This window comes from Mustela nivalis, assembly GCF_964662115.1.
Source record: "Mustela nivalis genome assembly, chromosome: 4".
NCBI lineage: Eukaryota > Metazoa > Chordata > Mammalia > Carnivora > Mustelidae > Mustela > Mustela nivalis.
Genome location: NC_139023.1, coordinates 86,266,010 through 86,278,513, shown reverse-complemented (window position 1 = coordinate 86,278,513; position 12,504 = coordinate 86,266,010). Strand labels below are relative to the sequence as shown.

Genomic DNA, 12,504 nt, shown 5'->3' with positions numbered 1-12,504 from the left:
TTACATTCCAACTGCTCCCTTTTTGTCTCTTGAATATCCTTGTCTGTGTTTCAACTCTTTATATCCAGAGATAAAGATCTATCTTCTATATTTCCCCCTTAAAGTTATTTTTTATTCATATTCTATCAACTCATATTGAAATCTTCAGCTTGAAATTCTCCCTCTTTCTTACTCTAACCTCAAAACCCTCGTGCTGTGGGCTTGTAGTATCACTCTGGTGTGTCTTCACTCTGCATGTGGTTACCCTCATCTCAGTTTGTTTTTTTTTTTTGAATAATGTTTGTGATAGGTCCTTACTTGATACCCCTGCATTCTCTCTTCTCTCTAAAGCAATCCTGTCAGAGAAGTCTTCCTAAAGCACAGATCAGACCATATCACTTTCCAGATTAAAAATCTTTAAGAGGTTGAAGAGAGAGGTTCTTGAACTCCAGCATCTAGTCTTCAGGGTCCTCCACTACATAGTTTCAACTTTCCTTTTTAAATTTTTCTCCCTCATATCTTTTTTCTCTTACTCCTTCATACTTTCCTCTGAGCCTTTTGTAATTTTCTGGCCTCTACCCGACCATTGCCCTGTTTTCACATTTCCAGATCTCATCCATGCTTTAAAAGTTGACTTTCAGATTTGCCTTCCAGCTGGAAGTAATCTTTTCTTCCTGGGAACTCCCAAAAGCTTTTTCTGTGTCTTTGTTACTGTGCTTAGCATCCTTTCCATTGTACTGTGATTATTTATGTACACATTACTGGTAAGGTTGTTAAGTTCTGTAAAGCTTGTACTCATGTCTTATTTTTCTATTCCTATATATGTTATCTGATATGTAGTTCTTAATGGATATTTACTAAGTAAACAGCATGTAAAGAGTTGTCTTATTTTGGTAGGTGTTTCTTTGTTGAGAAAAAGGAACAAAATTTTGAGGATACTTCTTGAATATGTCAAAGATGGAAAAAATCGTATGTTCCCTAAGGATCTACAGAAATATTTTTGGAAGTAGTACATAATGCAAATAAATTTGCCCAAAAGATATATGTAGCTGCGACCTTGGATCACTAATTCAGGCCGTTTTCAGACAGATGTAACTTAATTTTTTAAGCCATCTAGAATAGAAGATAGACTTAACAGTTTGTTCAGTCATTTAAACAGTTATTGATACAAGCGGAAACTTTTTTCTTTAGTATTTCTGTAATATATAGCTCACATTTCATGTACTGTAATTTACTTCTTGATAGAACTTTTTAAGGATCTTCTAAATTCTTAAATGGTTCTAGTACCCCTCTTGCACTTTTTATTGATTTTTTTTCCCTCTCTATTTCTCCTGGCAAAACTTACATTTAGATAATGCTCTGTTTTACAGGTATCATGGTCAGATATAGGAGGACTGGAAAATATCAAACTGAAATTGAAACAGGCTGTGGAGTGGCCCTTGAAACACCCAGAGTCTTTTATTCGAATGGGTATTCAGCCACCTAAAGGTGTTCTTCTGTATGGACCACCTGGCTGCTCTAAAACAATGATTGCAAAAGCTTTGGCCAATGAGAGTGGCCTGAATTTCCTAGCTATAAAGGTAAGGTGTTAAATTTTTTAATTGCCACTTTCTCATTCCAACCCCACTAACACCCATTATCTGATTTTTACCCTTAGAAAAACATGAAAAGGCATCTTAAGGAGTAGCTGATTTTTTTTTCTTTGAGGTTGATGGCAATATAATATAGGGGGATGAGCTCTAAATAAACTAGTGCTTATAATCAGCAAAAATGGTGGACTATAGAAGACTACTTTATTTAATTTTGTGATTCTCAGTATTTCTTATATCCATGTATAATAGGAACCAGTCTTGTTTAGTTCCTGTTTTTAATTGTGCTAATAATCTCTTTTGCTTAGTTAAGACTTAATTATAAATATGAGGTAGATTTAATATTTATATAAAGTTTTCAAAGAAATTAAATAATTTATGTGGTAAAACTAAATTCCTTAAAACATGTTTCTAGTCAGGGAATATCTGTACAAGTTTTATATTCTGAAACACACACATATGTTATTTGTTCATTGCCCTACCCTATTACTTGGGGTAGATCATCTTACTTGACATGTAGTTTTTTTTACTTTAGTGCCAATTTTTTTTTTTAAGGTTTATTTATTTATTTTAGAGGGAGAGAGAGAGAGAGAGCAGCATGTGGACAGGTGGAGGGGCAGAGGGAGAGAGAATCCTCAAGCAGACTCCCCCACTGAGTGTGGAGCCCAACATGGTCCATCCTAAGACCCTGAGATCATGACCTGAGCTGAAATCAGGTTGGATGCTTAACCAACTGAGCCATCCGGGCACCCTAGGGCCAGATATTAATTTCTAATTAATTTTTATGCAATATGATCATCTACCCAGTTACTAAATATACATATATAAATCCTTAAATCCATTAGTGGAATGGACTTTATCACAAATATATGACTTCATTCTGTTAAATATCAAATTCATTTCAGAAAAAGCACATGATAAAAGGCTCTGTTTTGATAGTATCAAGGAGTTTTTTTCATAATAAAATATGTTTTCAATCTTAGAACACTGAATGAAGTCCTTGGAAATTGAAAGCATAAAATTTATTTCAGTGTAGAGTCAACTTTTTACTTAAATTTTTTTTTTGTAATAATGTTTAGATATGTTTAGGCTTTTTAAGAATCAGTATCTTCACAATCACTAGTGTTTACATATTTGTTATTATCTTGTGAAATATATTAAATACTGAAGATAGGGTCAGAGACCATTTTCACTATGATCACTTAAACTGAATCACAACCACAGTTTTAAAGTTTGCAGCTTTAAATGTTGGAGTAATGAGTGATTTTGAAGTTTCAAAGGCATCTTGATTTCTCTTTGGTCCCTGTTCTCTTATGTCATGGTAATGGACATAGCTATTTTACTGGAACTTCCTACTCATTTTTACTGTCATCTCCCTCTTTTCTGTGCCTACCTTGTTGCGTATTCCACAGTAGTATATTTGTAACCCTTGATTTTTTTTTTTTTTCTGTCTGCTGGATATCTGAAACTTATTTGATGAGGTCTGCACTGACAGTTATTTACACTGGAATCTCAAAGAAGAGCACATGTATTTCCTACGAACTAATATCTCATTCTTATGTAATCTAAGATAACTGTTCCATATGTTACCAGGACTACTTTCTGGCATATTTTAGGATTACTTAGAAATACATTTATCACTGTTTTTGAGTATGAAACACTTCAGAACTTTAGGCAGTTTTACTTTTTTCACTGTGAGAAAATGTACAAAGATTTTTTGAAAGGTTTATCTTGCACACTGTTCATGTAAAATAGCCATGCTTGTGTTAACTTATTTGAGCTTTTTCACTAAACTCATGTTCATTTTTCTTTTAGCTCATACACACGCAAGGATAAGTGATGTTAAGAAATTTTTTTATTCAATTGAGTTCATACTTGCTTAGTATCCTACTTACTAGTTTTTATTTAAGGTGGATTTTTATTCAATATACATTTTAATATAGTTTGGCAGTGTTATTCAATATTTTAATCTGGCTGGAGATTATATTTAATAAACAATGAACGTTCATTCTACTATTTTTAAAATTTTCCTACATGTTTAAAAATCTCTAAAAGAAAAAGTTGGGAACATGAAAAAATTTGTTTTTCTCTGCATTTTATCAGTCTTTTCATCTTGTCTCATCATTGCTTGTGAGAAGGGTTTAAAGTAGCTATGTCATGTAGCTTATGTATGCAGAAATGAAGTGAAAGAAGTTGGGAATTTATAATATATTTTTCCTAGTTTTGTGTTGTTGTTGTTGTTTTCTATGAAGAAAAGTTGGTTTTTGGTTGTAACATATGTGTTTCTTTTCCCAGGGATTTAAGTGTTAAGTTTGAGCTTTTGAAATCACAAGTCTGACAGATTTTGAAAATGACCGGAGAAATGTAGATAGTGCATTTTTCTAGCCTATTGGAAAATACAAGTATCTTACATGTATTGAAAGAAAAAATTCCCTAACATTTTTTACAGTTGTAATTATCTTTAATTCCCAAAATAAAGAATTTAAAGATTTGAAACATTTCTTTCTCTGAGTTTATGAAAGAACCATTTGGCTTCCCCTCTGCATCTTTCCTAAACAGTGATTAAAAGATGTATACTTAGAGTTTAGACTTCACCTTGGCTTATGTGGACTCTTAATATCTTTTGGCACCTATATGTGTTTTTGTGTAGACTGTAGCACTTGACATATGCTTATGTTTAGTTTGTCATCTGTGTCAATTATGTCAAAATATTTTCCATTTGAAATTTCCTTTCTGCTTCTCTTGCTTTTGTCTGGAGTGCTGCAACAGATTAATTACCCTTGGGTAGTTGGGCTTCTTTACATTGTGAAGAACTGTTAACTGATTCTGGAAGAAGGGTGGTTAGGCATTTGATAAGGATTTTGAGCAAGTCCTTTAGTAGCTGTTATTGGTGAGTACTAGAATGTAATGAGCTTAGGGTATGCTTGACTTTTGGGGGGAAATTTTCTTCTGTTACTTGTCTCAAGGAGGAATTCTATAAAATACATCCCATTTTCAGGAAACTGTTTTATTCAAAGTATGCACGACTCTAAGTACTTACTGTTCTTTATTCATCTAGATCTCCTACTGTTCTATTATTAAGGGTACAAAATAATTTGAATTTGGTAAGTTCCAAGTTTATCTTTAAGCTTTTGTTTTAAAATTTTGTGGGGTAGTCTATAAATCATAGAGTTTCCATTTTGCAGATACTGTGTGGAAAACTGTATAGAGACACCTCTTTATATACTTAATGCTTTAAGTTTAGTTTCTAGGATTGCAAATGAGGATAATAATGTTTAATAGTGAAATAACTTTTCCAAGGTTGGAGTTGTGGAGATGAAACTGAAATTTGGTCTCAGGACTTTCTGAGTGTAGAGTCTAAGCTGTGAACCACTGCATTATACAGTCTTTTATTCCCCTCCCCCCTTCTTTAATTTAATGCCCAGTCCTTTGTTTCACTAATTACACCATGATACTGGAGAAAGTAGTTTAGGCAGTTTCTATAGGACAGGTTCAGAGAAGTGGAAAGATGTTTCTGGGACAGTTTAAAAAAAAAAAAATTCGTTTCTGTAGGACAAAGAAAACTGAGAAAAATAACATGGCTTTGGGGTAGGAGTTGGTGAAATTAATAAGAAAGAGTGATCGCTGCCAAAGAAACAGGAACCTGATGAATAAGATGGAAGTATATGGAAGGAGACTAGTGGTTGAATAAGGTGGAGCTTGAAATTTACCTATTACTGTATAATTTATGATCTTGAAATTGTGTTACAATGAAAAGAGTACTAAACCAGGATTCAGATAGCTTTGGTTTGATTCTTAACCCTTGGACTTTTAGCTCTGGAGCCTTAAATAAGTTCTCTTGGTCTCGGTTTTTTGTTTTGTTTTGTTTTTTTTTAATCTGTATAAGCTCTTTGAGAGGATTAGTATATTAAGAAGTAACTGAAAAAGCTTTGAAAGGCGTAACTACTCAATTCTTTAAGTGCAGGCTGCGTACAGTTAGGACTTCCTGTCAAAAAGTTCAATATGAAAGGGAATTGGGGAAGAGTTTCTTACTTGACAGTGTAGAAACTGGCACACATTACCTCAGCCAGGTGGTCAAGGTTAACATATTCAGTGATTAGTCATGTTGATGGTGTATACCTTTGTATGATATAACAAGAATGACACTTTATTTTGGGGGTCTTCCTCTATAAGACTTATAATCTGTGTCTGACCATGAGAAAAGCTTCAGGCAAAACCAAATTGAAGACATTCTATAAAATATCTGACCATACTCCTGAAACTGCCAAGGCCATCAAAAAGAAGGAAAGTCTGAGAAACTCAGGGTAAAGAGGAGCCCAAGGAGACATGACAGCTAAATATAATGTTACAGTGGTTCTCTGGATGAATCCTAGAACAGAAAAAGGATATTAGATAAAAACTAATCTGAATAAACTATGGATTTTCATGAGTCAGTATTGATACATTATTATTAGTTGATTATAACAAATGTACCATACCAATATATGATGTTAATAATTGGGGAAACTAAGTGTGCAGTGGGGGTTGCGAGGTGGTATAGGAACTCAGTACTATCTTAATTCTTCTGGAAATCTTAAGCTTTACCAGAAGAGGTCTGTTAATTAAATAAAAGAGTTTTAAGGTCAGTATCATGGATCCAGACATAGTACAGACATTTAATGAATGTAACTGAAGTTAAAAAACCTGGCACATAGCTCTGTACTACACTGTATGGGAAGAGTGGAATGTATGGAAGGAGAAAAGCCATGGGGGAGATTGCCAATTCCATGGGTGAGGGCTTTGGGGGAGACCTTCTTTCCTATTCATCATCCTGCTGTTCATGGTGATAATGGAAAGTTCCTGGGAAAAGAAAACCCTGAGCGGAAATTGGCTGAGGAATCTGGGTTTAGGTCTTCCCTGAGCTTGCCTATTTCACTGCAGTTCTCAGTTGAAGCCTATAAAGGAGTGTGTTGGTTCTGGCCCCAGACCCTGTCATTATAAAGAATACTTTCTTTTAGTGTTTTGGTTATTTTTTTCTTTCACCTAGGATATAGCTTCTAATTTAGTCTCGCCAGGAACTATGTCCAGATTCATGCCTTTTGTGGACCCTAACTCATTATTCTCCTTCTATAGGTTTATTGCCATTTGGGCTCATCTAGAGTCTGAAACCTTTTGAGTTTCTATTTAATTTCCTTTCAGGCTTTTTTTTTTTTTTTAAACTTTAATAATTCCCTTGACTTCTCCAAATAGTGTTGTCTTATGTGCCCCATATGCTTAAATTGGCAGTTACTAGTATCATTATTAAATATATATACTTAGTTTTATCACTGTTTGAATGGCTATTAGGGAATAACTAATGGTAATTGATTATTAGGACAAATAGAATGATGTGCCATTATGTAGAAGTTAGATTGGATTTATTTAACTTTGGCATTATTTGTGCACTATATAAGCTGACATGTTAAAGTTGAAACATCATATGTTATAACTTAATGTTAACATTTTATTGAGTTGGGCTTGTATCAGTCAATAAAAGTGCTATGTAAAAAAGATTCCTTGACATGAAAATATTATATAACATTTGGCTAAAAGCAAAAAATGATAATAATATGAACTATAATAACAGAACTTCCAACATTTGGAGTCTTAGAAGACTTAGATTTAAAAAGAAAAGAATGCCTTCAGACGTCTAAGAAGTTTACTTAATAATAGAAAGAAAATTTTATTGTTGGATTCATTTAACTTTTTATTCATGGAATCCAGCTGAGAGAGATTAGTCATTTTTTCCTTCTTTTAAATCTCTTGAATTAAATTTAATTAAAGAAATATTAAAGTTTCATGTCTATAATGCTTTGAAAATGTTTTATAATTGCAACAGTTATGTAACTCAGATTATTAAGCTCCTTCTTTATGTTATATATTCTCTGTTTCTGTGCATGGTAAACAAAGATGCCTTAGATGGGCTCCTCGCTATCTGTCAACTCATAATTTAGTCAGACATTTGATTAAAGAAGTGATATAATGAAATGGGTAATATTTAGAATTTTGATGATTAAATGTATGTGAGAAATGAAAAAGGGAGAAGTCAGAGGTGATTATAATTTTCACTGTCAGTGACTGGTAGATGGAAGTACCCTGACTCTTGAAAAAGTTAGCATGTGAGGAAGAAAGGCAGATTAAAGGTGGGAGAGCAGATACCAGACAGGGATTTAGACATGTGGAGTTAGAAATGCCTGTGGAACAACATGGCAGATAATATGTAAAAGGCCATTTTTAGTATGGGTTTGCAGCTCAAGAGAATGGTCATTTCTAGTGATGAAAACATGGCAGCTGAAACCCAGTGTTTGCACTTCTGCATATTAGTCACTAAAGGAGTTGGAGAGTGACTAGAGTGGTCAGCAGTAATGTAAGGGGATTCTGTGGGCATGTCTACATTCAGTCTTTATAGGCAGCCAAATTGTAGGCAGCATGTTGCTGCTATGTAAATTCTGAAGTGTGTCATTTTTGTTTCCTGAAACAATAAGTTGTGGGGAAGGTTTGTGTTGTACTTTTTTTGAGAGGAACGTCTTGAATTCTGTTCCCTTCTCTGCTAGCCCCTCTTGCTTTTTAGGGTTTTTTCTTACCAAGGTAAGGTATTTCTTGCCTCGTACTTAATGCCAGTTTTCAAACACTTTGAAGTACTTTCCCAAAATGGCCTTCTGTATGTGCCGATGTCGTACTTTTTATTAATTTTCAAGATCCTTTACTCACATTACATATATGTAATTCTATCTCATGCGAGTTTGGGTTTTTATGAGTATATTCCATAGTATTTAACCATAGTTAACACTTAGGTTAACTTACCTTCCCTAGACATTTTAGAACTTATAAAAACTTGGTTTGAATTGTAATAGCCAAAAGCAACAGGCAGGTGTCAGACACATTTAAAAAGCCTTTGGGAAACTGGAAAAAATCCAGTACTGATTAAAGGGGCAAAATTGCCTCACAATTTTGCATGAGGTGTAAGTATTGCGTTTGTGACTGATAGGATATAAAATCATGAAACAAGAAAAGATAAGTCAGATTTAGTTCTCACTGGATTAATAGCAGAGCTGGACAAAACTTTACATGAATTTATGTTATTTTTGTTTTGAAAACTTGAATGCTTGAAATATTAACCATGGAAACATGGAAAATAACATTACTGCAAAATAAGCCTACTTATGATACTTTATTTATTTTTGGTAGTTTTTCTTGATCACCCTTATGAGTGAAGCACATTATCTGGGCAGGTGAAATGTGACAGGGCTAACATATCACAGTTATTTGGTAATTAAAATTGGAAAAGAAATAACTTTATCTAGTTCATCTATTTTATGGGTTTATGTATTACTTTTTTAAAGAGTTAAAAAAAACTCATGAGCAATTGTGGCACTTATAAACCATACTATTTATACCTAATCCTTATATTTTGATGTAAATTGTCTCTTGTTTATAATTGAAATCAATAAAATTTTTATTTCAAATTAACCCATGTTCACAGCTATTTATTGAGGATTATACTTTGCACTTGTCACTTGTTCTGCTCCCACAAATACCTTTGAATTTGAATTGCTAGTACTATGCAAAATCTTTTTTTTTTTTTTTAAGATTTTATTTATTTATTTGACAAAGAGAGAGAGCATGCGCACACACACAAGCAGGGGGAATGGCCAGCAGAGGGAGAGGGAAGGGAGAAGCAGGTTCTCCTCGATGAGCAAGGAGCCAGATGCACGGCTTGGTTCCAGAACCCTGAGATCCTGTGACCTGAGCCAAAGGCAGATGCTTAACAGACTGAGCCATCCAGGTGCCCCAACATGTAAACTCTTAAGGGCACATTTCCTTTTTATTTATTTATTTGTTTGTTTGTTTGTTTGTTTTGGAACAAATGGAACACGTCATGGTTTTTAGAAAGAATAATTGTCTAGGAACCAAAATCCTGCATTTTTCTCATTTTTTCTGCCATTTAACTTTTTTGGGCTTTTGGCATTTTATTCAACTTCTTCACACTTGGTTTTCCTCAGGTTTTAAATGAAGTAGGTTAGACTAAATGACTCCTAAAGCCCTCCCACTAACATTCTGAGTATGTTTAACATAGTGCTTATATTCTAATCTGTTGCTTGTCCTTTATTCCTGTTGATTGCTAAACTTTTAGGGTCTTTCCTCTAATTGTCAGGTATGTTGGTTAAGAGACTTGCATGCCACTTCTGCCATTTATTAAGCTGTGTGACTTTTCATAAATCATTTAAACTTTTTTCACTTCACATTTTTTTTCTGTAAAGTTATGATATTAAGAATATCCATCTCAGGGTACTGTTGTAAGCAGTGGAGAATAATACATATGAGACATTTAGCAAGATTTCATGAAATTAGTTGACCCTAGTTGCTGCTTTCTTCTGTTTTTAAGAATTGCATATATATTTGGTTTCAAATAGAACAAAAAATATAGCATCATAGCTTATGATTCCTTGTTTCCCATTAGAATATAATGTAATATATGTCTTGAAAGCTGAATTTAATCTTTTGCAACTCGTTGTACCAGAAAACAGTGATTTTTGGCTATTTGAACTTTAAGCTCAAAATAAACCTTCCTTGGTTTTGATATTGCTTTGACTTCTTATAAAATTCTGGACCCATGTAACATATTAGTGTAGCTACTGGGTTGCATTTTGTAGGCCAGTCATCTAGGTAAGATTCGTCAACATGGTGGTCTCTGCAACATCATATGTTCTCTAGGGGCCCTATGGAACTCTTTTTTTTTTTTTTTTAAAGATTTCTTATTTATTAGAGAGAGAGTGCGTACATGCTACAGAGAGAGCAGGGGTTAGGGAGGGAGAGGGAAAGGAGACTCCCTGCTGAGCAGGGAGTCCGAATAGGGGCTAGATTCCAGGACTCTGGGATCATGACCTGAGCCAAAGGCATCTGCTTAACTGACTGAGCCACCCAGGCTCCCCTCCTGTAGAAGTCTTTTTTATTACTGCTATGACTTATTAGTAATACTTGAATTATTCCAACCCATATTTTCTTTTAGTGCAAAATTCTTAGGTTAGATTTCCAAATCTTTTTTTTTCTTTTTCTTTTGTTTTTTGAAGGAAAAGAAACATTATTTATTTACGGGTTTCCTGTAGCTAAACTCTATTTAGTAGAGGAATGACTCTTTACCTGTTGAGGTTATCTGCCATATTTTCACATTTCAAAAAAATATCAATCTGTTTGCCTAAACATCATATATTTAAAACATTAATTTTTCTGTTATTGGTAGCAGGATATTGATATTGTATTCTCAGAGATCACGAAATGATCATAATCTTGTACATTTCAACACTGATGTTCAAGTCATCTTTTTTAGATAATCTGTGGAGAACAATAATCATTTCTCCCAATTCTGTAGTAACTTTCCTTCAGTTAAGCCAGATAATTAAAAAGCAGTATATATGCAATGTATATACTGCCTGAATATAAAGTTATGTCTTCACTGGGTTATTATTTTATGTCATGCCCTTGACTTTTATGGAGAGTTGCTGTAAGAATAATAACAATAATTCAAATCCGGCATGATAGTAATTACATTAAAAACAACAGTGACATCAGCAATTTCCTTTCTGATTATTATCAGGGCACACTTGCTTAATTAATTACCCTAAATAGGATAACATTCTATATAAAAATTTCTCACTCTGTCCTCACTCTACCTTCTCTGACCTCAACCCATTTTCCTAATTATCGAAGGTTTGTTATATTGAGTGGGTCCTGATTCTTGTTTTATTGTTCACTGTCTTAACTGTTTGTCCACGGTCTTCTTTGGGTAAAAGGGTAATTTATCATACTGCAAATGAATAGTACCTACTTTATTTATTTGACTGTCTATATTATGAACCGGCAGACATTGTTTTGCCCTGTAGCACAGGAATAAAAATGATCAGGTGAGGTGAAACCATGCAAAAATGATCCATGGGGAAAACTACAACTGTTCTACAATCTTTAAAAAGTTGGCCAAACAACTCTTACTCTTGGTTGTAAATAATATATGAGCAGTGCATTTTGGCCACGTAACAACAGCTTTCTTGCTGGTCTCCTTAGTATAGCCATTCATTTACACTCTGATGGTAGAAAATCACTCCATTTTATGAGGACATTGCAATTTATTTACTCATTTATTTTCTTGAAGTATTCTTGGCAAAAAATGTTATACTAGTTTCAAGTGTACAGCATATTGTTTCAACAATTCTGTACATTACTCAGGGCTCACCACAACAAGTGTAGTCACCATTGGTCACCGTACCATGTTATTACAGTATTGACTATATTCTCTATGCTGTACTTTTTATGTCCATGACTTATTTTATAATTGGAAGTTTATACCTCTTTAGCTATTTCACCCATTTTTATATTCATGAATTCCAGGTTTAGGATTTGTTTTTGGTTGCAAACAATGCTTCTGTAATATTCTTGCATATGTCTCCTTTGGTATATGCATAATAGTTTCTCTACTGTATATATCCCTAGAAGTTATTGTCATTGGGCATGAACATCTTAAACATACTAGGTATTTTGAAATTGCTTTTTATTTTTATTTATTTATTTATTTATTTTTTTAAAAGATTTTATTTATTATTTATTTAACAGAGAGAAATCACAAGTAGGCAGAGAGGCAGGCAGAGAGAGAGAGAGGAGGAAGCAGGCTCCCTGCTGAGCAGAGAGCCCGATGTGGGACTCGATCCCAGGACCCTGAGATCATGACCTGAGCCGAAGGCAGCGGCTTAACCACTGAGCCACCCAGGCGCCCCTGAAATTGCTTTTTAAAGTATCATTAATTTTTTTCCTTAATGTTTTGAAATATTTCTTAATATTTTTAAGGCCAGGTTTTTTAGTCACCAATAATGTCATTGCTATTTTTAGTGACTTTTTGATCTTGTTGACAGAAATGAACTATTTCAAA

General features: G+C 33.9%; 1 protein-coding gene across 7 annotated transcripts in view; it reads left to right on the top strand.

The window, feature by feature from the left end:
- AFG2A (AFG2 AAA ATPase homolog A) overlaps positions 1 to 12,504 on the top strand; it is a 331,896-nt gene that overhangs the window by 67,919 nt on the left and 251,473 nt on the right. For 6 of the 7 annotated variants that reach the window (XM_082728225.1, XM_082728226.1, XM_082728231.1 and 3 more), the window contains one exon: positions 1,350 to 1,559. The exons of the other annotated variant lie outside the window; for it this stretch is intronic. In XM_082728225.1, coding sequence (XP_082584351.1) covers positions 1,350 to 1,559 — 210 coding nt within the window. The remainder of the gene's footprint in view (positions 1 to 1,349; positions 1,560 to 12,504) is intronic. 7 annotated transcript variants of the gene reach the window in all.